At 42.8% G+C, this 26,811-nt stretch overlaps 1 protein-coding gene across 1 annotated transcript; it reads right to left on the bottom strand.

Annotated features, from left to right (window-relative positions):
• Positions 1-4,777: 4,777 nt before the first annotated feature.
• LOC115044596 (oxysterol-binding protein-related protein 10-like) lies at positions 4,778-26,710 on the bottom strand. Its single transcript, XM_029503717.1, has 12 exons — positions 26,481-26,710; positions 21,822-22,000; positions 20,462-20,541; positions 17,980-18,072; positions 16,618-16,984; positions 16,050-16,177; positions 10,353-10,508; positions 8,772-9,285; positions 6,920-7,106; positions 5,986-6,168; positions 5,244-5,397; positions 4,778-4,822 (listed from the first exon to the last, which is right to left on the bottom strand). Exons 1-12 carry the CDS (start codon positions 26,708-26,710, stop codon positions 4,778-4,780), a joined length of 2,316 nt encoding a protein of 771 aa, XP_029359577.1.
• Positions 26,711-26,811: the final 101 nt, after the last annotated feature.

The raw sequence follows: 26,811 nt of genomic DNA, 5'->3' as shown, positions 1-26,811 counted from the left end.
AGCAAAGTATGGCAGCAACAGTGAGGGTGAGGGAGACCTTTAAAGTGATCCTTTGCCTTGCTCAAGACATGTGGTTTGGTGAGTGGAAACCAATTCAGCTGAAAAAGTCATCAAATAAGCTACAAGGGGGAATGAACTATGCAAAAGTGCTCCAAAATGGGTAATTCCTGAAAGATATGTAAAAAATTGCAATGTACGATTATGGTGGCTTAACCCTTGTGTTGAGGGACATTCAAATGAAAGAATATTAACAGAAAGGGAACGTACCAAAAACTGTGACATAGAATTCTTTGAGTGAATGGGTAATTAGATAAGCATGACAAAGAGACTATGAGATGTTTTTTTTTTTTAACTGTTTAAGCCAGTTGAAGTTGTTTTGCTCATCCACCGGACGGTCTCTGGGGTTTTTAAAGGACACAGAACAGAAGAGGAACCATATGTCTGCATCAGTGTGGCCATTCCTACAAAAAAAAAAAAAAATGTGGACATGATATCAAGTTATCACAGTGTAAACATGAGCTTGCAGACTCCGGCGTTGGTACAGCGGAAAGGATTATTCCTTTAGACGCTATAATATTCTGTATGTAGTTAAAACAAATGCTAAGGAAAAAAACATATTCTAAAGATGAAAGAATACACAAAAGGTAAATGCTGATAAATAAAAACATAATGTGACTGATTGCCTCACTCCCTGCTCCTGCATGACACTGTGCCATGTTAACTAGCATGCTAATTATTAGGTGGCATTGCACACCCCAGTATAAACACGTGGGTGACCTCATCTCTGCCTTTCCTTTCTTGTCTTTTTCATGTGGTGGCTGCAGCTTGACATGGCTAAGGCTTGTATACTGGCACAGTCTGGCATCTAATTGTGGTGACTGTGCTGTGCTTGCCCCTCCAATGCTCCGTGATATGTGTCTTGTCAATGTGAGGCTGTGTTGAATTGCTCTGATTACTACCCCCCAGATACAGTGATTCTGACTGTTTTCTCAGTGGTATTCAGCCCATAACAGAATAAGCATTATTTTAAAAGATTATAGAGTTGCTATGTTCAATATGTGGTTTTCATGCCTTTTCCAACATGGTGAGATGTAGACCCTTTCCTTATTTTTGCTCTAACTTCCTGTGCCCTTGCATCTTGGCCTCATTGTTTCATCACTGGCACGCAGCAGCAAAGGTAGATAGATCAATTAGAATGAATGAATTAGACATGAGAATTCATGCTTTTGTCTTATCTTGTTTAAGCTATTGTAATAGTTCACTTGTTTAAATATAAGGGAGCTTGCCCATCCTCAGGTGGTTCAGAACTCTGCTGCAAGGCTTCTGACCTGCTCAAGCAGCAGATCACACATCACTCCTGTCTCAACATTCATTTGTTATTAGTATATATTCAAATTTGTTTTAAAATTCCTGTCCTGACATTTACATGTTTACATAGACAAGCTCCTCATTACATTGCTAACCTTGTTCAGCCTGAAACCTCCTCCTTCATTCTGTGGTCATCGGGTCAGAGTTTTTGTTTTTTGTCTTTTACTAAGTCACCATGTTTGTTTGTTTTTTGTTGTGACCAGCTCTCTCCTTCATCATTTCAGTGAGACCAGCTCAACTTTCTCTTGTCTGAGACCAAACACAAGATTGTTATTGTGGTCAACTTTTTCTCTTTTAAATGATCTCCAGTTGGTTATTGCATAAATTTGGAAGGATTCCCTCTGCACTGTTTATTGAGTGTATTTTTGCTAAACAGAAATTCTGTGACTCAAGTAAACATTTGATCTTTTCTATGATTATCTCATTCGATGCATTTTATAGGGCAAATATTTGACGGACCTTTAGCTTCTCATTCGTTCCTATAGGATTTTATTTATCCTCATTGCAGATTTATGAGATGTGTGACTGTTTCCTTAGTTCTTATTATTCTTTTCATTAAAACCATCATTTTTTGGATCACCAGTGGCATTGTGAGTGGTGCATTCACCCCATAAAGAGGATGTTATGTGAGCTGGGTTCCAGCTCATATAATTTGCTGCATATCATTATCCACTGTCACTTCCCATTTCCTGTCACCCATTGACAGAGCTGCAGAGGCTGCAACTGATTTTAGGCACAGGTCCAAGATTTACCAACAATGTGAAACCTCAAAAGATTTTGTTCCCCTCTCTTCTTGCCAAACTCATCGTGACTTTGCTGTAAACTAGTTTCAGTAAACTCAGTCAGATACATTTGAAGTTTAAGTGATGGTGTCATGTTTTGAGTTTCTCTGTGGTCAGGTTTTGAGTTTGGTCTGGTTTGTGTTTCATTGTCGGGGTTTTAGTTCTGACTAGTGTGTTCCGTTTGTGTTGTCACTTCCTGTTTTATTTTGAAGTCTGAGTTCTGTTGTGTCACCCATTGCTTTACTTCCTGGTTGTGCTCGCCTGTTGATTGCCTTCCCTGCCTTAATGGGGTTCACCTGTGTCTTGTTTAGCTCTTGTTTACTTGGTGATGTCGTCTCTCTGTGTCCCTGATCACATTTTGTCTCTTGGTTATGTTCATGGTCCCTTAGTGTATGTTGTTCTGTTTGGTCTGCCTGCCTGCCTGCCTTTCCGTTATTTTGTAGTTTTTGGTTCTTTTGCTATTAAAGTCCTATCTCACACCTTCTTGGTTCTCGTGGCTCCTGCATTTGGGTCCTCATTCCCACACCACCATCACCATTGTGACAGATGGGTTCTCTGTGGTAAGGAGAAAGTACTGATTATTGCTGTAAATACTACTACTAGATAATAATAAAATATACAGCACCCAACAAACCAAAAGACAGTGGGTTTTTTTCTTCTTAATATACATTTATTTTAAACAAATACTGAGCTTGCCCCCCATGGAGACTACCATTTAGAGTCAAATGTTGCATAGATTTGTGGTCTGCTATGTCTGGGCTAAACTCCATTATGACATTGCAGCACTTCTTGCAAGAAAATCCATTCATCCTTTGCACTTTATCCTTACATGGCATGGGGGGTCAAAGCCAGTTACAGCTGACGTTGGGTGATAGTGGGGTTCACCCGAGACAGGTTCCTGGTCTATCACTGGGCAAACAAATGGGAGACAAACAACCATTCAAACTCACACTCGCACCTCCAAACTTGGAGGGAACTCACAGGAAAACTGAGAACATAGGCACTCCACACAGTCGCAAACCCAGAACCTTTGTGTTGTAAGGTGACACTGTTAAATGCTGTACCATCGGAACATTCCCTATACATTTGAATCAAAATCAATTAATCATCTAATCAATAAAAATAATTTTAGAGCAGAAAGAAAAAATTAAACTGTGTTCTGTTTGTGGACCATTATATTGGATAATTACTTAGAGTACACATTTCACATGGCTGCAATAAATACAATTGCTACATTAGATAAATAGATTTTCCCATTTGCAGTTAATGGTAACATGAGGATAATCACATCATTAGCTATGTACCTTATCCCTCCAGACAAATCTGGAATATAATTCAGTGAGGAAGATCACGGGACAGGAATAATCAACAACAACCCAGTGATTCAATAGAGACAGGAACTGTTCTCTATTGAAGGCTCTACAGAGTTCTCAGTAGAACACCTCACTGTATTGCTGATATTTTATTTATGATTATAGGACAACAGAGGGCTGTAGGCAGAGGAACAGCAATGGAGGCACATGTCTGATAACCTGCAAGTGACAGATGGGTTCTCTGTGGTAAGGAGAAAGTACTGATTATTGCTGTAAATACTACTACTAGATAATAATAAAATTATTATTGTCTGCACAGATAGATGCCTCCTCTGCAGTGACCTGAGTGAACAGGCCCTTTACGGTTAGAACCTGATTCCTTCAGTAGGATCAAATTGAATCTGAAGAGATGCTCCAGTCAGATATCAAGTTAGGATTTTTTTTATTATTGTTATTTTACACTGAGACTGAACCTGAACATGACAGATGTGTGGAGGCCTCCTTGAAAGAAGATGGAACTCAGATAAAAACTGAGGATGAAAATGACAATTTCACAGCTTCACTTTCACATGATATCGGTCTGACTTCACTCTCACACACACACACACAAAAACTCATGCACAGCGCTCACACTACAGTGATGAGCCAACACAACCCCCCCGTCCCCCGCTTGTGAAGGTCTGGACCCCACAGACCTCTGTAAATGTCTCTGTAATCTGGCAACAGCAGCAGATCCAAGTCCTATAAATCCTGTGGACACTTCAAATCATCCCCAACACCCTTCAGTTCATGGTTTGTCCCTCATCAGCTGACTGTCAGCACATCATCAGCATTGCTAACCAGGAACCTCTATCTCCAGAGCTGCTAGAACCAAGGTCTTGTTTCAGGACCAGGTTGACTATGAGCTGCTGACAGAGACCATCACTCCATCTGCGAGTGGTCTCATCTCTGCCTCATCAAATATATTACACAATGAACTGAGCAAATGTGTTGTGGCACTTGTTAAGTGCAGTGTGTAGCTGAATAATGAGAGGCAGTGGTTGTTAGCAATGGTCAGTGTGTATCTATGGTCAGACACAAAATCCCTCTCTCACTGTGTCTGAATACTGTGACCTTCCATGTGACATCCTCTCACTGCTCAACAATCATGTCTCTGATTGGACAGGACTGTTAGTGTGCCCATTGTCCACTTTGACACTTGTTGGTCTTGTTGGCCTGTTGTTCCACCATAGATTCTCCCTCTCCCAGTCAGTGCCTGGTCCTGATTGTCTCTCTTGCCATCTGGGAGTGGACACCTGCTTCCAGGGCTCCAGGTCATTGAGTTTTCCACAGAGGGTTGTGGTATACCCAGCCTTCACCCTACACACCCACATGCACACACACATAAGAAACAGAACACATAAACAGAGGCTGTCTGATCTCCTCACTAGTCCACTGTAAGAGCTCCTCTGACTGATTAAATGTCTCAGAGGATGTGCTTCTTTCAGGAAGTTCAGAGCTGAAACGAACGACAAGGTAAAGTTTTGCATTGGTGATAGTGAAGTCATGTGATCATGTTGTTGTTAGTTTAAAGTCAAACATCTGCTGATTGTATTGAGGCTTCACATGTAATAAAATTGACAAGTGAAGGTGATCCTGCTGAACAAAGCCTGGATCGAGATCAGAAACTGTTTTTATTTCAAAAAACAATAAAGGGAAGCAGGTGACGTTGACCCCTGCGGGACTGATGATGGTGGTATCCCTGACAGTGATGACACTGAGGTGTGTGCCTCCTCCTCACCTCTTTGACAAAGTATCTGGGTTTCCAGGGGACCCTGGTGGCAGCCCTCTGTTTGCCCTCGCTGCGCTGCCTCTCCTCCAGACAGTGTTTGTGCTCTGTGGCTGCGTCCATGTTCCCTGACTTCAGGGATGATGTCACATGCTGCCAGAGATGCCTGAACACAGGAAACACACACCACCAACTGTCATCATCACACCTGGGAAACAGAGTCATTGCATTATCATTCAGGGACAGTTTGACTTTCATGTGAACAATTTTCACATCACATGTAGAGGATAATGTATTTGAAGCACTTATTGTTAGATGGATTCTTGTTACAGAAAGATTAGCCTCTGTATGACATTGCGATGAGGTAATTACACTTTTTTTTTTTTTTTAGACCACAGCTGTTTTCACAGGTTTAGTAACTAGGGATCAGATGGTTTTTCCCTTTAAACCTGTAATAACTGCTGGAAGTCAGACAGTCTAAAAAGTGTACTTCTGTGAATGGGCATGTGTTTTCAGGTGTGTTATGGTGTGAACAGCAATGTTGTCAGTTTTAAAAGAAAATGCTGTCATATGGCTGTGATGTTACATAAATCTGTCTGTGTCGTAACCTATTCAAACCTAAACTCAAAATATTTATGACATATTTTCAGGTTCGTTTAATTTCTCAGTTGAAGATGATGACTAGAGTGTGCTAAATCATCAGCAACCCAAGAAGGTTCAGGTGTTTGTGCTCCACAGGAAGTAACATTCTCACCGTGACTCGTAGTGGCCCTGTTTCTCAAGGGGTCGGATCTTCTTCTTGATGACAGGCAGCCTGGACGTGTCAATTGTCTTGGATTCTCCATTACTATAGGTGAACTCCAGGACCCCGTTCCACTCTCCCTGGGCCTTACACACAACATTTCCTGTGTGGTTATGCTTCACCTCTGCTGTCACTCTGAGAGAAACACACAACACACAGGGATAGCTGACAACTGAGGATGAGCAGAAGTATACAAAGTCTGCATGTAGCTCAGCATCAACAGAAAAATACAATAGCTGAGAGACACACAATATGTTGTTCAAGGTTTCACCTGCTCAGGTGTCTGTGCTCTGAATTAGACCTGCTGGTAAGGACTGGACTCTTAAACATGATCTGATTCTGTGTGGAACACTGAACTATGATAATATCAGTCCGCAAAGGTTCACACTCACTTGTGAGTTGACTGATTGGTGTGGATACACCCAAATGCTCCCAGGATTCACCAGGAGACCAAGTTTAACCCTTTAAACAGAGCGGCGTATTTTTCATAGTTAAAAAAAGTTATCAATATGTAAATGCACCGAAGGTTTTACGCTGTTGGAGCCCTGAGTGTTATATTGTTCTTTGATGTCTTCTGTGGATAAACGGCTCCATCTCCACAGCGACAACTTTATTGTGTATTGTAGTTGTTTGCTTCATGTGTTTCATTGATGAATCCACATGTGTGATGTGTGATTAGTCACATAACCAACCACTGTTTTATTGGTGCTTGAATATACTGTGCAGCACTGAGATAGAATCACAGGTTATACACAGTTTGACATGTGCTTTTCCTTTTGTGTTTGCACCATCTCCTCCTGGCTCCAGCCTTGGGTCTGTGCTGAGGGTCAAGGAGAGGCATGTTTCATCAACACTGTGGAGTTGGAGTTTTTCAGGAGACACCCACCTATGCACTTTTCCTCCGTAAAAGGGCTTGGTGTGGAAGGTGACGTTCGCAGAGTACCCACTCTTGGCACAGTTAATGATGACTTTTCCCCCAAGCTCCACCCATGGCACTGTCAGGATGGAGCGGGCGTAGGCACAGGGCAGTGTGAACACATACTCTTCATTGTGCTCCAGCAAATAGAGCACACCTGGGAGATGGAGAGACAAGGGAAGAATCACCTCTGGATTGCTATTGGACTCACAGAAGCAATGTCTCTCTGATATAGGCCACGTACAGAGCTGAGGGCCAGCTATACAAACAGACATGGTTTAGCTCTGAATGAGTGGTTGTTTTCACATGTAGACATCCAGCTCTAGCCTTGGTAGACAAACACCTTCCTTCAGTGGCCCAGATTCAAATTCTGCTCCTCTACTTCTCCCCTATTTTTCTTGGCCTTACTACACTTTCCCTTCCACAGTAAAAGGCAAAAAGTAGTAAATAAAATTGCCCATGATTGTACCTAGCACACTGTCATACTTTTGTCTAAGACACACACATGTAGCGAACAACTGCAGGCTGTCAAACAATATTTGCACCAATTAGCAGTGAATCCCTGAAACTGTGCTGTGCTATAAAAAATGCATTTCATGTCAGAGACTCTCAGGGTTTTATACAATGCATAAAAAAAGTATTCACCCCCCTTGAATCTTGGAGCCTTTTAATGCTTTCATAAATTAAATCACGGTCAATATAATTAGCATTTTTGTCAAGAATTTTGAGGGGAAAAAAAAAAAACATTTCAATTGATTGAGCTTATAAGGATAAGTAATGATTGCATATGTATACACCCCTTCAGGTCTGTACATAGTAGATGCACCTTTGGCTGTAACCATATCTCTCAATCAGACAGGCACATCTGGACACTATGATTTCTCTCCATTCCTCCTTGCTCAGAAATTGGACATGAACAACTCTTTTCAGATCCAGCTACAAACTCACAGTTGGATTGAGATCTGGGATTTGACTTGGCCACTCTAGAACATTCATCTTATTGTCCTTAAACCATTTCTGTCGCGATGGAGTCATATTATCCACCAGGATTTGGAAATATTTTTCTGCATTCATGTTCCCTGCCACCTTTTACAAGGATTCCAAGGTCTGCAGTCTCTCCCATCTGGGCCAATGAAGCTCTTAACTCCTTCAGAGAGGTCATAGGCCACTATCTTCTTATATATATATTCTATATATTTTCAAATGTGTTTTCACTGACATGAAAGTCGTTTTCATGTTTTCAGAGTTCATGTCAGAGTGAAAAAAGCCAACTGACATTGACCATGATTGCATTTATTAAAGCAACAAAAGCAGAAAACATTTGAGGGGGGTGAATACTTTTTATCGGCATTGCATGTTAATGCTGGATATTAACTCTGACACCGGTATCTAATTATCAGTCATTTATATTTTGCGTTGTAAAATTACACCAACACATTCTCCACATGATAGTTCCATATACTAATCACATGATCATTAGAAGATCTATATATTGGCAAGATCTCAAAGATATATAAGGGTACTAAAGATTAAGGATCAGGATAAAAATTGTTCATTGTAAGATCTAAGTTGAAAAAGGAAATGAATAGAGTTGAGTCCACTGTGTCACATGACTCTGCATTGGGACCACTTAAGCATTAATGAACCCCTGTGACCTGATTGGGTCAAAATAATTTTCTGGTACAGTTTCAAGTCTCACTGTGCACTGGCACAGCTGAAGGTGACCTCAACCTGGAGGTCACACAAAACCTCATAATTCTCGTTCATCATATATGACAAACTTGCTGGAGGTCAAGACAGACTGTCACTGTCTCAATCTTACCTTCTCCGACCATGGAGACTCCGATAGACATGCCCATGAATTTGCTTTTGGTCCAGACATGAGTGTTGACACACATCCTCTTCTCCTTGCACTCACAGTAGAAGCCAGACACGGGTGGGTGGTGAGATACCTGTTCTGCCACGAAGCGTACGCAATAACCATCTGAGTTTCCTCTACTGTCCACTCCCATCTGTGGGTACCTAGGAGCGTTTGATGTAGCTGTGGTTGGGCTGGGACCACTGCAGCTAGTAGTCCTGAGAGGCCGAACCCAGTCCCTGGGAACATACCAGGAGCAGTGGAAATTCTCACCCAGGATGGGGTTATAGGGCTTCTTAGCCACAGCACCCTTGCGGCCCTCATGAAAGGCAGTTAGGTAATATTCCACGAAGCGAATGATGCGCTCCTCTGGAGTGCAGCCTGACGTGATGGACAGGAACATGTTGGGGTGAGCCATGAAGTTGGCGTACATCTCTAGTAGGGAACGCGTCTCCAGGATAAAGGTAGGGAGCACCACCTGGGGGAGGGAGCGAAAGAAGGTTTCAACAGGGAAATAGAAAGTCTGTCTGTCTGAACTATGATCATTTCCTCCTGTGTTTATAACTTCACTTACAAGTTCTGCCCCATAGGTACTGTGGGTATATACACCACAAACAAACAGAGCTACTTTTGATTTCAACAGGAAAATGGATGATGAGACAAAAAAAACCTGATCCCGTATGTTGCTCATCATGTGAAATGTCTGCAAACTCCAGAATGATGTCAGTGTGAGAGGAGATTTTTCACTGTCTCACACTGAACCCCCCTCACATAGAGGGTGTTAGGGGACATTGTGATGTGTGAATTTGAAGGGTTAGGTATCAAACCAGCATTCTTTTGATTTATGGCAGCCTGCTCAACCTGCTATCTGTCCTCCCACTCTAAAACATGACACAAGCTGGACACCCCCTGCTGGTGACATCATCTTGAGCCAGAATCTTTGCAGTGATTGTGGTGGAGCCTGATAATCTGGCCACTCCCTTACACCTATTCAAATCATTGCTCCTTATCTTCATTATCATCATTTCCCCCAGGCCCTTGATAAGAAAGTTGGTCCAGTTTTCTACACCTCTTTGTCTGCTGAGAGCCTGTCACATTATCAGAGCTGAATCACAAGAAAGCTCTCAGTCCTTCATAATCTGCCTAGAGCCTGCTCACGTGTGGATTTATCCAAGGTCTGTGGCCCCGTCTGTTGCTCACAGTCTGTGATTGAGAGCACTGGTCCATCAGTAATTGGCCTGAGCTCACTGGTCTGAACAGTAACATGAGCACGAGACACCTGAGAGCTGGCTAAAGAACCAAGATTAACACTGTTATTTTTGCTAAAAGTTTACATTTTCATTGGTGGACTTTAACTTCCCTGATATAAAGAGTGTGTACCACATCAGTTCACTAAAAATCCCTTTCTCCAGTGGAGGACCAGTGATGGTGGTCTAGATGTAGGACCATTATCAGCCTGGTGTCAAGATGCTTGGCTGTTGCTTTTACTCTTCATGAGTGGCTATTATTAAAAACTTCAATGATGAAGCCAAAACAGAGTCTCACCCGAGTCAGGTCCATGCCTATTTTGAGCTGGGACAGGAGGTGAATGATGATGCTTTGCTGATCATCCAGGACTCCAAGATCCTCCTCCTCATTGTCGTCTGAGTCTGTAGTCTCATCGTTGGAATCGAACGAGTCTGGGTTGCTAGTCTGGCCCTGCTGCAAGGGACAGAATGTTTTATTCTCCAAATAAACAGATATGATAAAGTTTAACATGGCAGACAACATATTACCGTGTGCAACAGCACTGATACTGAGCAAAGTCTAGACCAGGCACAGTGTATAAATGCATATGTATATATAATTTATTAGACAGCGTAGAGACAAAGGAAATTAGGGGACAGGGAGACATGTAGCTAAGAGCCTGTATTTGTGTACATGCATCCATAAGGAGATGGTGCTCTCAGTTTGGCAGGACCAGAGCTCTGAAACCTTTTGAGGCCAGGTTAGGGAATCAGGAGTAAAGAGTTCCCAGCAGAGAGGAAGAAGCAGATTGATACACATGATTCTGAAACCTTCAGCAGTCACATGTAGCTGTGATGAATATAGAATTGTTCATTTACTTTTGATAGAATGCATTTTTAAACTTTGGTATTCCAAATGTATGTTGATCTTAGCTAGAACTGGCTGAAAGTCTCTTATGTCACATGATCCTCTGCTGTGATATCATTCAACAATAATCCTGCATTTGGCAGAGACTTGTCATGAGTTGAGACCTGCAGCTGGAGCTATGGAGGATTGAAGGTCAACAGTGTTATCACCTGGTCAGTTAAAGGACAGGTCTGTTGTTTCCTCCCCTCTGTTTACTGTGATGTACCCATACCTCATTAACAGAACATGACTCTGTCCTCAGATCTCCACATGAATGAACAAACCCCTCAGATTGAACAAATAAATGAAGATGATCATTCAAATCACATTTAATTTAAAATGGAAGTGGAAGGATTCCTTGTCACAGCTCAGAAGATAAAGTGTTCGAAGAGTAATTTAAGAAGTTAAGTTCTGTACTCAAGTTTAATGCTCTGCTGCGTATTTCCTACACACAGTTCATCTTCATGATATGGCTGGAGTGCAGAATTGTTCACATCCTTTAAGGACTTTGTCCTAACAGCTGAGTTGTTTTTACATCAGCAGACCAACCTGGCTGAAGACTGACAGACACTTTACTATCACTGCATCAGTACACAAACTCAGACTGGCAGCAATTCTGATTGATTAGAAGAAAGTGAATAGCTTTAAAGTGGCAGCACAACAGCATGGAGGTTAGCACTGTTGCCTCACATCAAGAAGGTCACAGGTTCGGGCCTAACTGTGCCTGTGTACATTTCACCTGGGTATTCCTGTTGCCTTCCATGTTTAGAGTTGAATCTAAATTTCCTGTGAGTGGTTGTTGGTCTCTGTCTGTTTCTGTCGGCCCTGTGATGGACTGGTGACCTGTCCAGGGTGTACCTGCCCCTCGCCCAGTGTGAGGTGGGATTGGCTCCAGACCTGCAAACAATTGAATTTTTGGTTGTTTTCAGCCTGTTTACCTGTCACCTAGACTGGTACCAGATGCATAAAACTATGTAGCTTATTAAATCCATGTGAACACACAAAACCAGAAATATGTATACGAATCATTAAATTAGAGAAAGGAATGTATACATGTGATTCAGTTTTAAAAATTTCTTCTTTCTTCTTCAGAGAAACACACCACGCCCTATAACTCCAACTGTAAAGTCCTGATTTACTCTCAGGATCCTTCTTCATCAGGATCGAGACAAGTTCTGAACCTGTTATGGGAAATGTTGAGATAGTATCAAACAGAATGACTCAATGATTAATGTGGATAGAACAACAGATATTGTACTCAGGATAACCCTCCTGTGTCTCAACACTTTTTGATTATTGAGCTACTGTGCTGGAGTCACACACAATAGACAAGTTTGATGACAAAGATGTAAATTAACCAAACAGTCAGTCTGAAAACTGGAGGACGTGTATACTAGTCATGAGCAGTCAGGTTTACTCCAATGCGATATAAAACTGATAGTGTGTGGATGGGCCAACAGCCTCACTGAAGGAAAACTAACTACTAACTAAGGCGACAGATACCCGCACTACGGGCCACAAGAACCTTTTAGATTCTGCAAGAGAAGAACCAAGAAAGAAAGGTTTCTTGTACTTTTGGTCAGAGAGTTTCTTAAGAACTTACAGCCAAGTTAATATGATAAAGCTACCAGCATGCCAGGGAAAAATATTCTCCATTAGTATCAGTATTGGTATCAAGGACAGGATCAGATCTGTTCATCTCACTCTCTCGCCCCACCAAAGAGACACTGGATCTGCCATGTATGTCAAATTCCCAGCCCATCATGCTTGTGTGCAATGAATCATATAGATGTAAACATTATCCTGGTGTTAAACTGTGATAAAACTCTCCATCTTATTACTGGATCATCACTGTCATGAGGGCAGTCTCTCTCTGACCTTCTTTGTGGTCTCAATCTGTCCAAGCAGAAACCAAACACTCACTAAGGTGGGAAAAAGTGAATTTGCTGTTCAGCTATACCATCAGTTAGATAAATGACTTCAATCACATCACCCACAGAAAATATGACAATGAAAAATGGCTCTATATCAAGGGTGCTTCTATATCAGTCACCTATGGAAAAACATCAAATCAGATTTATTTGTATAGCGCCAAATCATAACAACGTTACATCAAGGCACTTTACATATAGAGCAAATTTATTTATTTATTTAAAGAGACCCAACAGACCCAACAGATCCCCCGATGAGCAAGCACTTGGCAACAGTGGCAAGGAAAAACTTCCTTTAAGAGGCAGAAACCTCGAGCAGAACCAGGCTCAGGGGGGATGGCCATCTGCCTCGACCGGTTGGGTTGAGAGTGGGGGAGAGAGAGAGAGAGAGAGAGAGAGAGAGAGATATTGGAGTGGGGGGGATGTAGGCAGGAACATGTTGCTGCATGGAGTTCATGGAGTTGAGCTGTAATACAGAATTCATGAAATATGGGACCAGCAGGTGTTGCAGGAACATGGGATGACGATGAGTCACCACCTGCAGGATGAGGACAGGGAGAGAGAGGAGAGGAACTGGGAGAGACAGAGACTTTGGCAGAACATGGTTAGTAAATGCAGTATAAATGCTTAGAACTGGGTGAAACTTTGTTTTTTAAGAAGGATGGTTTTTATCAGCCCATGCAAGGGGGGAGGAAAGAAGAGCGAGCGAGAGGGAGGGAAAGAGAAAGAGGGAGAGGGGGAGAGAGGGTGACAGGGAGAGACAGACAGCAAGAGAGAGAGAGAGAGAAGCTCAGTCCTTCCCCCAGCAGCCTAGGCCTATAGCAGCATAGCTTAAGAGTAGAGGACTTTAACTTTTTAACTATAAGCTCTGTCATACAGGAAAGTTTTAAGCCTGGTCTTGAAAATTACTAAAGAGTCCGCCCCCCGGACCGACGCTGGAAGTTGGTTCCATAGAAGAGGAGCCTGATAACTGAACGATCTACCTCCAGATTTACTCTTGGAGACTCTAGGAACCACAAGTAAACCTCCATCTAGAGAGCGGAGTGGCCTACTAGGATAGTAAGGAACTATGAGCTCTCTGAGATATGATGGAGCTTGGCCATTAAGAGCTTTATATGTTAAAAGAAGATTTTTGAATTCTACTCTATATTTTACTGGCAGCCAGTGAAGAGCAGCTAACACAGGAGTACACTGTGTTAGCTGCTAACGGTCTGGATGATGAATGAATGGCTCAATTAAATAAAAGATCTCTTTAAAGAGGCTAGTTGGTACTGGGTTTAATAGACAGGTTGACGGTCTGGATGATGAAACTATAGAGGCTAGCTCTGAGAGATTCAGAGGTGAGAATGATTCCAGATGTAAAAGAGGCGTCGCAGCTGATTCAGGAGTGGCCGTATTCAGTAGGGGATTTTTATCTAACGTAGGCAAGAGCTGATAAATTCTTTCTCTGATCATGACAATTTTGTCTGTAAAAAAGTTAATAAAAGAAGGAGGAGGAGAAGGAGGAACAGAGAGTGGAGACAGAGAGCTAGAGGACATTGCTAGTCGGGTAGTTTGATTAGCGGAGGAGCAGAACCGGTTATAACCTTTGGAGAAAGGGGAGATATTGACTTCTAAACCTAGTGTTGGTGTGAAAATAATTTCCTGTCGGATTAAATTAGGAAATAATAGCAGAAGAACAGTGGAAACAACACATGAGATGACAGAGCACAGCAGAGTGATGACAGAGCACAACCGCCAGTGACAGGAAATGACGCAACACGCTTACCGCAGTCTACATATGTGCATATCTTATATATCTTATATATCTTATATATCTTATATATTTGCATATGTGTAGTGCTGTGGTCCTCAGCTATCACATCACTTACTCACTTACTACACTTTGTCTTCTGCTGTCAATCAAACAGACAAAAACTGTGCAACTATCTCCTAATTGAGTGTGCTTTCTATCAGTGCGATGCTTTATGTTGTTGCCCCTTTCATTTAACAGGAGCAGCACTTCATTTCATTAAATAGATTACATTAAAGCAAAATGTAAAGACCAGAGGAGCATTATTAGGTGAACAGAGGCTCTCCACAGGCTTAACAGTGGCACCCTCTGATGCTGGAAAACAACACTGCACGTATGATGGAGACTGGTAAGTACAAATGCACACACACACACACACACAGAAGCTGGACACTAACAGAGATTTTCAGACACTTTCCTTATGGCTTTTTGAATCCTCTGTCAAGTTGATGTGAACTGTATGGGGTAGTCTCTAGTCCTCTCCTACATATTGGCTGCGAACTCAGGACCACTGTCTGGTTGATGACTCCCTATCAGCCTGAGCCTACGTCCACCATCCTTCACCTTTGGGATGGTGTTGGTAGGTGATAAGTGGCACATAATTTCTGCAAGTTACAAGTGAGACGAAACTCCTGGTTTGACAAGACTAGAAAATCTGGTTCTTCACATCTCAGAGGCCTTTGCTGCAAAAAGATGGAGATGATTCTGAGAGACAATAAAGGGAAACAGGTGAACCCAGACATTAAAGGGTCTCAAAACTTTTCTCACTCTGATATTTTAGTTTGAACTGACTGAAGAGGGAAGTAGTTTTGTCATAAAACTGTATCATAGTCTGAGCGGATGATGATATCTGTACTGTGGCTTCCAGTGACAGAGAAGCTTGTCAGTGGCAAGATTGCCCTGTTGTGCTTCATGCAGCATCATGTTCCTGCCTACACCTGTTTTGAATCCCCCCCCCACTCTCAACCCAATCGGTTGAGGCAGTGGGCTGCCCCCCCGAGCCTGGTTCTGCCTGAGGTTTTCGGCTTCTTAAAGGAAGTTTAAGGACATTTTTGGAGCTTAAGGAAGCACTTGGCGACAGTATCATTAATTTCATAAAGAGTTTGGTCTAGACCTGCTCTATATGTAAAGAGGCTTGTGTTGTTTTCGTTGGTTTTAGTCATCAGTGAAAAATCATTCAAGATCATGTGTGTCAGGATTAAATCAGAGCCACAGAGATCAAACTAAAAAAGATGGTGACAATAACAACATCCCCAAAACACAGCATCACACACACAAACCAAGTCCCCAAGGAAGATATTTGAAAGATTCTGATGATTCAGTGGTGAGTTTCACATACAATCATCTAGACAAATAGTTTGTTGTGTATTGAACAGTTTGGATTACCTCTGAGCTGAGATCCAGATCCAGGTCCTGGTGTGTCTCAGTGGTGGGCGGGCAGGCAGAGGACGACAGATGTGTTTGGTGTTTCAGCTGTTTCTGAGATGGAAGTCTGGTCCAATTAGTGGAGCCATCTTAAAATAAAAAAACAGCCTCACAGGTAAACGTGTCGTTCTTAACTCTTCCTCCAACAACTGCATCTGAGACTGCAGTGATTCCTGTGTTAGATCTGTCGCACTCCGATTTGGGAGTTTCAGCACTGGAGCAAATTTGCAAACTTTGATCTATGCTAGAGGAGCTCACTGAGTCAAAAAGAATGGAGCCAGATACAAGAAGTAAGGTGCAAAGGTTTCACCTTCTGGAGTGAAAGAATACATAGTGGATATTACTGACTGCATTTAACATGTATACAATGTTTTTACCTCATGCATGAGATTCATCCTCTGAGGGGAAAGGAAAAGGAAGATAAAGAAGTGAAAAGAAAGGAAAGGAAATGATTTGCAGGTGCTGGTGATGACTGTGTGTTTGGTTCATATTTAGTTTATCTAGAAGAGTTGGCCATCTCTTAGCTCACCTGTATAGACCCAGCCTCTATTCTGGTTCTGGATGTGTTTTTGGCCACCTCCCTGTCTTCCGTTGGAGCTGCTGTTGGGACTCTGGCTTTCAATAAGGCTGTGAGTTGGGCTCTGACACCTGGATCCATGGCCCCTAGGCTCCACCTGGTTCACAAGAGAGCTGCGGCACTGACTCCACAACTTTCTTCTTTCTATGGGAGGAGCCTGATTGGGTCCAGATGAAGTTTGGTTGCGGCCGAGACAAGAGATGTGGTTCTGGTTGTGGTTCTGGTTGAGAGCTTGAACAACATTGTTCTGCAGAATGCTGAGGCACTCCCCAAGGCAGCTCGAGGTGGCTGCAGAAGTGGTTTTCAACAGGAGTAGGTCCTTCACCAAAAAAAGAGAGTAAGGAGAAGGATGAAGAGCAGCGAGGCAGACTGAGAATGTTCCTCTGAGTGTCACTCATTATTCATGTATTCATGTACACATTTGCCAACTTAGGAACAAATTATGCTCCAAATAACCTTTCGTATCTTGAATTGGTCATAAGTTTAAAGTGCTGTTTAAACTGATTCAAGATGTTATGGTAGACAGTACAATTTGGATGGAGGTAAGAAGAAGTAATAAGGATAACAATTCCTAAAGTCTGGGTGTAGATATTTTAAAGCTTAAAAAGGTCAGGCAGTAAACACTGCACGTGATTCACCATAACCAGAAGTCCATTAATTTGTTTTTCTTTCATGCCTTTGTCCTCAGATCATAAAGCAGCAATTGAAAAAGAATTGGGGCACATTACTTTCAGACCTTAAAAGAAAATTCTTAATTGATTCATTTAATTTTCCTGCTGGTTCTGGCAGAAACAGTCACAGGGTGACAGAGATAGAGCTTATGCTGGCCCTCTGGGAACAGCTGCTGTTCTTGCACTTACTGCTCTGCACAGCCAACTGAGGAGAAAAAAAAACTTTACAACACAGCCAGTCCTGCTGAGGTCACATGTGGAAAATATGGATATGTCTCTGGATGAGAGTCGTTCTGTTTCATTTTTGTGTTTGGGGGATGATGGTTCACCTCCTTAAAATCAACTGTTCATGGTTAGAAAAATAAAAACTGTTTTCTGTGAGGGGTTACAGAGAGGAGATATGATAAAATTATTTCCATTAAGAAAGTGTTCAGTTATGTGATATTACACATTCATAAGTGATAGATAAGACACTAATGCTATGATACAAGCAGCTCACCCAAATGTAATGAGAGCAGAGTAACTGTCACAGTCTTCATTGGCCTGGAATGTAGCATAGATTGGATCTTAGAGGAGTAAGATCCAATCCACACACTCTGTTCACCACCAGACTGACTCACTATCACACAATAGCTGATGTTACCTCATCCAGAGAAGAGAGAGATCCACCTCTCAGGGATGAGGATTCAATAGAGGTGACGGTGTTCTTCTGCTGCCCCTCAGCCTGGTTCCTCACCTGCACACAGACAGTAGTAAACTTTACCCATGGGAACCACAGCATCACAAGCATCACTGTCATCACTCTCACCACTCACCATCTCAGACAAAGAACTGGTGAGTGGTCTACTGACTCAGGCAACTCTATCGTAGTTTCTCTATCTACTGCTGAAGTTTGACCATGTCGCAGGAAACAGAGGTGGCTAATGTGACAATATTCGACCTGTACATCTTCAAACCACCAGCCCTAAGAACATAGACTGTATTAGCAATAATGATAATAATAATAATGGGCAGGCGTTGTGGTGCCGTGGTCCAACAGAATAAGGTTCTGGGTTGAAACGCCTGGGGCCTTTCTTGCTCCCGCTTCCCTCCATGGCCCAAAGACATACATGTTTAAGATTATTGATGACTCTAAAATTGCCCTATGACGAAAAGAGAGCTGAGCTGGAAGGTAAAGCTCTTGATCTTCAGCTCCATCTTCATTCGTACCCTCATCTACGGTCATGAGAACTGGATCGTGGTCGAAGGAACAAAATTGACAAGTGACCGAAATGAGCTTCCTCAGAAGGGTGGCTGGCTTCTCCCTTAGACATAGGGTTAGGAGCTCAGTCAACCAAGAGGAGCTCAGAGTAGAGCCGCTGCTCCTTTGCATTGAGAGGAGCCAGGTGAGGTGGTTTGGGCATCTGGTCAGGATTCCTCCTGGGCGCCTCCCTTGGGAGGTGTTCCAAGCACGTCCAGCTGGGATGAGGCCCCGTGGTTGACCGAGGACCAGGTGGAGAGATCATATCTCCACTCTGGCTTGGGATGCCTTGGGATCCCCCAGTCACAGCTGGTTGATATGACCAGGGAAAGGGAAGTCTGGGGCTCCCTGCTGAAGTTGCTACCCCATGCGACCTGACCTGAAATTTGCCCTTAGGTATGTCTATGAGAATGAATACTAGTTTGTCTCTCACTAGGCAGTCGTTAGATTGGTGAAAGGTCCAGCATGGACCCCCCAACCAGCCATTTGTCATTGGCTCCAGCCCCACTGAAAATCATTATGGTGGATAGTAATTGTATTGTTTTCATCCACTTATCGGTTTCACCCACTTCCACCAGCTCCTGTGAGAGGATTCTGGGGTGTTCCTACATGGCTTGATGATAATTATAATAGTAATAATAGAAATATATTGAAGACTATGCAATTTGATTTATTAGCTGTAGTTTTCAAATTATCGTCCCATTTAGAGGAAAATAGACCATGAGGCAGAGGCAGAATTAGGGTGTGGAACCTGTGTGATTGATCGACTGTACCCTACAACCAGGACAGGGTATAGAGTAGGTCAGATCCACCTCACTCCTCAGCTCCACTTTAATATGCAAAAAAAGCAAGATGGCCACCAACAATTTAAAACTGAAGGTTTCAAAATGGCAGCTCACAGACCAATGGATGACGTCATATGGCTAGCACACAGATAAAAGTCTGAATGTGTCCATGTTTGCATTTGAAAAGTTGAATGAGGAGGTTTAACAGGTCTGTGGTTTTTCAGGCTGTGAAAGATAAATGAATCTGAGTGTTACAGTCCATTAACAGACTAATCACATCAATAGAGTTCTGCTATAGATTTGACTTCTAGTTCAATCCCTGCACTTATCATCTCCGGTTGAATTCACAGTAAAAGTGAATTTTCTACAGATGCAATGTGAAACATGCCATGTGTCTGATCTTACATCATTATATAATATGTTATATCATCTGCTGTGGTGTATGAAGATGTGATTACAGAACTGTTAGAAATCAATACTATTATTGTAGGACTTTTGTTTGAAATTGTCTATATGTTTATACTGGAGACAGGATTCAATGCGCTATTGGCTTGATTCGTGTTGGAATTTAAACTTCGTGCTGGCTTCAGTGAGCCTGACAGAAGACTGAGACCAGATACCAGAATTACATTTGCAGATAAACATTTGGAAGTTGTGGCAGAGTCTGAATGGCAGGAAGAGGTTGTTGACTTTACTTGTTTATGTTGACTTTGCAAGTTAAATTGCAAGTTGCATTGAGGCCATAAATCTCAGTGGTCCATGTCCAGATCAGGTAGAGACCAGTTCCAGCCCTGTTGAGCGACAATGCTGGGCCGGTGTGAGTCACGAGGCTAAATACCACCACTGGCACCACAGTTGGTGGTGGAGTTAGGATCAGACTCAGAGCAGTCCCCTACTAAAAGGAATGCCAGTGAACTGGATTATTTAAACCTGTGTGAACTGAGCTGTCTGATTTGTGAACTTCTTCAGGTCTCAGTCTTGTTTAGGCCAAGGTGAGTGTGAGGTCTGGAGTTAGGTATTCAGTTGTGACAGAGTGAATAATGCATTGCATTGGTGGTGTGTGTGTGTGTGGGTGTGAACATTTGATCAATTGTGTGTACCTCAGCGTTACTGTCAGAATGGCGTCGAGAGCACAACTGTAGCTGAGTCATCCACAACTCTTGGTCTTTGGCATCCAATGCTAAGAGGAGCAGAAACAGAGACAAAAAGAGATACAGTCTCACCAAGTCATCCAGGTCATAACACCTCCTGTCCAAGTGGCTGCTGTTGAGAGAGCAGGCTGCTTTGACTTTACTGACAACTATCATTTGTGGACCTTAACGTTTTCTCCACCATCTCCACCAGAAAAAAACCCATGTGACTGATCAATACACACTGTTGTCACAAAGAATAAATCGGGCCACATTAGGAACAAAGAATGAAACACATTTGTCCTACTGACAGAGATGTCAGAGACAGTGGGAGAAGATGGTGAACTTTTCTATGTCATCTGGGTTCACCCCCTTACCCATTCCATTATGCCTCTTGTATGCTAAGAGCTTCACAGAGCTTCACATGTTCACATGTATCATGTTTTATTTTTGGAGACCTTCATAATGAATCCACGTTGACAGCAAAAATTTCAACTCTAAAAAAGCAGTACAACAAAGTTAAAGATGAATGTGCAGCACAGTGATACGTGTCTTTTTTAACTATTGTACAGACAAAGAACCAGGTTACCTCTTCACTGTTAGCTGTGATTACAGAGACCAGAGTTTCTCCTTGACATACCATTCAAGAGGTTAATTTACTGGAAAGAACTGAGTGTAACTGAGTTACTTAAGTACATGTAAATGTACTGGGTATTATATAACTCTGGGCGCACGCACGCACACACACACACAGACAGACAGACAGACAGACACACACACATTCATTCCCTTTGTTTCACTGAATGTTGAGATCAGAAAAATATTTGGATCAATCCACAGGACTCTGTTCTACCAGATTTGTAATGAAGAGGACAATGGATGAACATATAATGATGGTGGGATGATGGATGGATGACGATGAGCAGATTTTGGGATGGACGATTTTTAACTCTGAATTTATAGAGAAGACGTCAATGAAACCAATATTTCAAATGAGTTTGACGTCCCTTTAATTTCAGACTGTCCTTACAGGCTGTTCTCTACACCTACAAGAGTCATGACCCCACACATAGCTTTAGAATTCTCTTTGTTTCCATTGTAGTTGCAAGTAAAGTAACTGTCAAATGGTCTCTGCATACTGGTGGCTGAACACCTCCTGTGTGAACTCACACTACACCTCCTTTGCAGACAGGTAGTTAAATTATGTTTAATTAGGTCTGGCTTCAGATCTTTTCAGGCAGCATTTATTATACGTTCATCTCAGAGTAATTTCATCTTCTAGTTCATATTTAAATAAAGGCATGATACACGAGGGCACACGTCCTCTCACCTCTGAGTTTGTAGGAGTCCCCCGTAGTGGACTGAACAGTGAACATGAAGGGAAACTCTTCACTGGAGACCACCATCGCCCCAAGGAGAGGGAGGGACCCTCTGGGAGGTTGCTGGCTTTTACTCAGCTCATTCAGATAATACTGGAGTTGACCAACCTCAGGGTCCAGTACAAAGTATCTGCAGGATCCAGAGAGAAATATGTAAACAACTGAGAAAAAGAACGTGATTAAACAATAAAGGGATACTGAGACTCATTATTCTAACTCATTCAAACTCATTTATCTACCGCTTAATCTGTTTCCATCACAGGGGAGTCCCAGCTTACTCTGGGTGAGGGCGGGGTACACCCTGGACAGGTCACCAGTCCATCACAGGGCCAACACACAGAAACAGACAGAGACCAACAAACACGCACACTCACACTTAATCATTCCTACAGTGAATTTAGTGTCACCACCACAAAATCCTGGGTCACAATCTTCAACTCGCGTTACTAGCACAGACTGCTGTCTTCTCTTTTTGTTTGTTTTCCTCTTTTTCCTCCTCAAACTCAGCTCGGACCGCCGCGCGATCAGCTGATCCACGTGCTGAGGAGACCAGCAAGCCAACTTTGTTGCCAGAAGCCAACAAAGAACAATCGTCTTCAGTGATCTTTCCCGCTGCCGCCGAGGGATTCACCACACCGCCGTTATCTGAGAATAAGACAGACCACTCGACCGAGCTGAAGAACGCGTTGCGGACACGGCGCGAATCTTCCTCTCTTTCTTTATCTCCCTCATCCTGGAGGGGCGGAGCAACCAGTTTTTAAGTCTGGGCAGAGACAATTAGCATAGCGTGTATTGCATTTTGTTTCACCTTGTCTGTTATTTATTTGGAATTCAGTTTGTCTGTTTGCTTTATTTTTTCTTTCCCCTAAATTCTACACACACTACACTATACCCATAGATAGACTGGTGCGGTTGCTGTGCTATTGTGATTACCATTGCTGTCTCTATTTATCAGTGTTGCTGTATAGGATGTTACTATTGTACCGCTATAGCTATCAATATCAGTAAAGCTATCCATGTTAAGAACCCATTCTTATTACATGTTAGTTACCTGTTGTAGTTTAGTAGTTGATGTGTTATTGAATAATCAGACTATACTAGCCATTTATCCAGTGATGTTATTTTGAATAATTATTGCTGTGAATAAATTCTGTTATATGTTAAACCGTCGTTGTTTGTGATTATTGTCGCTATAATTGTGACAATTGTGATTTACTCCTTCTGTTAACCCTTTTGAGACTCGATATTGATTTTATGAATTGGACTTTTGTCCCTGGTAACAGGGTGGTGCCCCGAAGTTTACTACTTTATAATAAATGATTCCAGATCTCAATAATCAATTTCATAATCATTGATATTAATGCCAATGCCAATCTCCAAATTACCCCTACTAGTGCAAAACATCTATAAAGAGGAGACGCCCAATAAAGTAAACTTAACAACTCTCCCATTAAACTTTACATTTAGGGACACAGTGAGGGAGTGATATCACGTGTGTGACATTGCTCCATTGGTTAGAAGAGAAAGGAAAAATCTTATTTCATCTGCCCGCAGAGCTAATATGCTGCTTCTGAAGTCTGACTGACTTTACATTGGAATCTGAAATATAGAGCGGCATCTCTGAGCACAGACGACAACCAATGATGGAAGGAAAATAGGAGAGACAGAATAATTAAATCAAATCAAATCAGATTTGATTAGCGCCAAAGCATGACAAAGTTACATCAAGGCACTTGATGTTACATCAAGGACCCAACAGACCTCTATGTATGTGTATATGAGTGAGTGCGTGTCCATATCTGTCTCTGTGTGCGTCTGTGTATACGTGTCAAAGTCTTGTGACCCGTTTAAACTTTGAACGGCGTTTCTGTGACAAAGTATGACGAAGCAGCGAGGCTCCAAAGAGGGGGGGGGGGGCAACATCTGCACACAGACCTGAGCTGAGAGACCTGCGGTTGCCACAGTGATTTGAGAATTTGCTTAGGTCAGAACTCAGACTCTCCCCAAAATTCTCCGAAAAGTGGCTTTTGACCACGTCCCGCTCTACTGCGAATTGCGAGCAAACCGTAGCTCCGGTCCGAAAAGCGAAAACACCATGAGAGACAGAAGAGTCTGCAGATTCCAACAGTCTTTATTTGATTTGAAAACTCCTTAAAATGAGCGTGTTACGGACAGTGCGAAGACAGAGTGAAATAGTTTTGAGGAAAACCTTGATTTGCATTACAGTTGCCGCTCTGAGCCTTCCTGTTTAAATTAGGTGAGGAGCAGAGCTGTCAAACTTAGATTTTATGAATCCCAAGACCTGTGTCTACGTTTTGCCAAAAAATTATTTGTCTCCTTTGTACGGTTTGGCCGTGAGCTCGAGTTAAAAATGAAAATGTCGGTTACTTTTTCACTCTGCTTTCACTCTAGTTAACGAACGGCTCCACTCTTAAGTTTGAGGAAAAAGTGATTCGGACTGCTCCTTTGAGGGCTCGTAGTTTGAAAAGTATACTGTTTAGGGGAAAACGGGTTGATGTTTGGGAAAGAGCACAAGATTTCTTCCGTTTTAAAGTTTGAATGACATTTCTAGGTGCACGTATGACGCGACTGAGAAAATAGGTGAAATTTTGAGGCGATTTTTCGTCGGCTCCGATTCATTCTCTATGGAAAATTTCGGCTGGTTTTTTGGGAATAACTTTGTAAAAAATCGGAGTGTAGAAGTAGTGGCCTCTGTGCTAAAGCCCGTGGCACTAAATAAGTATGGAGAAGATTAAGTAGTGCCTCGTGCTTTGCACAGAGGCCACTACTTCTACACCGTAGAAGCCCGTGGCACTAAATAAACAGTCATGGGGATCTGACCTGCCACATGTATTAATGTGAGTGAGGATCCAGCCTCTTCATTGCTGCACACAAATTAGTCTCTTTCTAGGTTTTCTGTCACATTTTGCTCTATCTATCTTCATCCCACTCACCACCCACCATTGCAACTATTTTTAAATTCCTGTCCAATGGCATTGGCTGTACCCAGAGTTAAGTAGACACAAGTCATATTTACCCATTCATATACACACCAACGAAGCTGAGCTGGCAAATACGGCATTTGACTGCCATCCAGGACACTTTGGGGTTTGGAAAGGATGGACTGCTGTCAAGAACTGAATCCCACCAGACAAGGACTCAAATTGTTGACTCAAGACAGTAAAGGACCAAATGTCCACCCACTGTGATGCTTCTCGTTGTTTTTTGGCTTTTCTTTGCCAAGTCTCCAGTTTCTAATTTTGCTGTTAGCCATCATGGGTTTTTAAAACCATTTTTGGAGGAGAAGTTGGACCTGAGGAAAAGTGATAGCTGGATCTGACCTGCTCCAGACTCTGTCCTGATTGGGTGGTACAGCCTGTCAATCACACAGTATCCAAACCCCCTAAAGCATCCCCTGCTTTATGGTCTCTCTTTCTCTAAAAGGGACTGTCATTTAATGTTATATTGAAAATTTAAAACTAAAGACTGCGACAACAAATTCACAAGGGAAACATTTGCTGAGTCAAATCAAATAGTGCAATTTTTCCATAGACTTCAATGCAAAATCTGACTTCTTTTTACAAACAATGGAAACGGTCTCAGACTGTCAATGCATAGAGTGCAGCTTTTCGGCTCTTCAGCGTGATCCATAAGTCTCTGCTGTGTTTTCTGTCATTGATATGACTACAGCTGATTCTGCTCAGACTGACTGAGAGCAGCTGTAAATTAAGAATCAGAGTTTTGACACAAACATGATGCTCTTGCTTCACTCTGTCGTCAGTCTCGAGGCTCCACTCGCTCACGGGATTTCTCAAACACTCATACACGTTAGCCAAGTGTGTGTGTTTGTGAGAGAAGGAGTGAGTGCAAAGGAGAGGGTGTGTGGAAGTGAGTGTACCACATACTGTCAAATTGTGATCATTGAGCTCATTACACAATTGGATGCTTTTCCTATTGATTCAGTGGAACAGTGAGAGAGAGAATGAGAATGTCAGTAGTGAAAGACAGAGGAGTGTGTGTGTGTGAGAGAGAAAGGGGGGGGGGGGGTTGCTGTGATGCAGGAGAGGTGTGTAGGGCTTTCCTGAACCTGGATGACTCATTCAGTCTCTCTGGGACTTCCACCCACACATTCTCTCTCATGAATGGAAAGATGCTCTTTCTGATGAGAGAAGAAGCGACCTGATGGTATGTAGACCTGGTCCTTGCCCACAGGTGCTGTGGTATGTTGCCCTCAGTAGTCAGGTACTGTCTGCCAAATGGCATACTGTGAAAATCTACCCAGAAGTTCAAATGGAATAGAAAGAAGGGAACCTCTTACATAACGTCTGCCTAAGGACACACACTGGGGCTGGATTCAACAGCAACTCAACACCTTCATAAACAAGACAAAGGCTTCAGAGCCTTTACAAAGACGATTTAGAATTTGAGGGGGGGACAAGTTTAGATGCCTATCACGTTACTCAGTAGCATTTTTCACACCCAGTTTTCCTAATCCGACAGGGCGAAAAAAAATCACAAAAACACAAAACTCAGTGCCTGGCACAACTTGACAAAGTGACATCCTGACCATGAGCTGCCCGACAGCCTCCGCCTGCCAGTCCGGTACCCACCTGCTCTGCCAGCCCTGGAACAGGTTCGTGTATTTCTTCAGGACGCCCTCCAGGTGTCGCTTGCTGCGAACTGCTTTGTGGTACACGGGACAAGACTTTGCGCCGCTGTCCCTGGTCCTGGAGATGAGTCGGTGCTTAGCAGCATCCGGGCCGTGAGAGCGGCCGCCTCGCTGCTCCTGCCTCTGGCATAAGCTCCTCACGGGACTCTCCTGGCTCGCTGAACGGCTCATGCTGCTCCTGCTGCGGCCTATGCTATAGTGCCTGCTCGCTCTCCTTGTCCACCTGAGGTAAGATGTACAGGAGGAACCAGCCCGCTCCACAAACAGGAGGG

The sequence above is a fragment of the Echeneis naucrates genome, chromosome 6 (assembly GCF_900963305.1).
Source record: "Echeneis naucrates chromosome 6, fEcheNa1.1, whole genome shotgun sequence".
Classification (NCBI taxonomy): domain Eukaryota; kingdom Metazoa; phylum Chordata; class Actinopteri; order Carangiformes; family Echeneidae; genus Echeneis; species Echeneis naucrates.
This window is presented reverse-complemented; position numbering and strand designations above follow the sequence as displayed.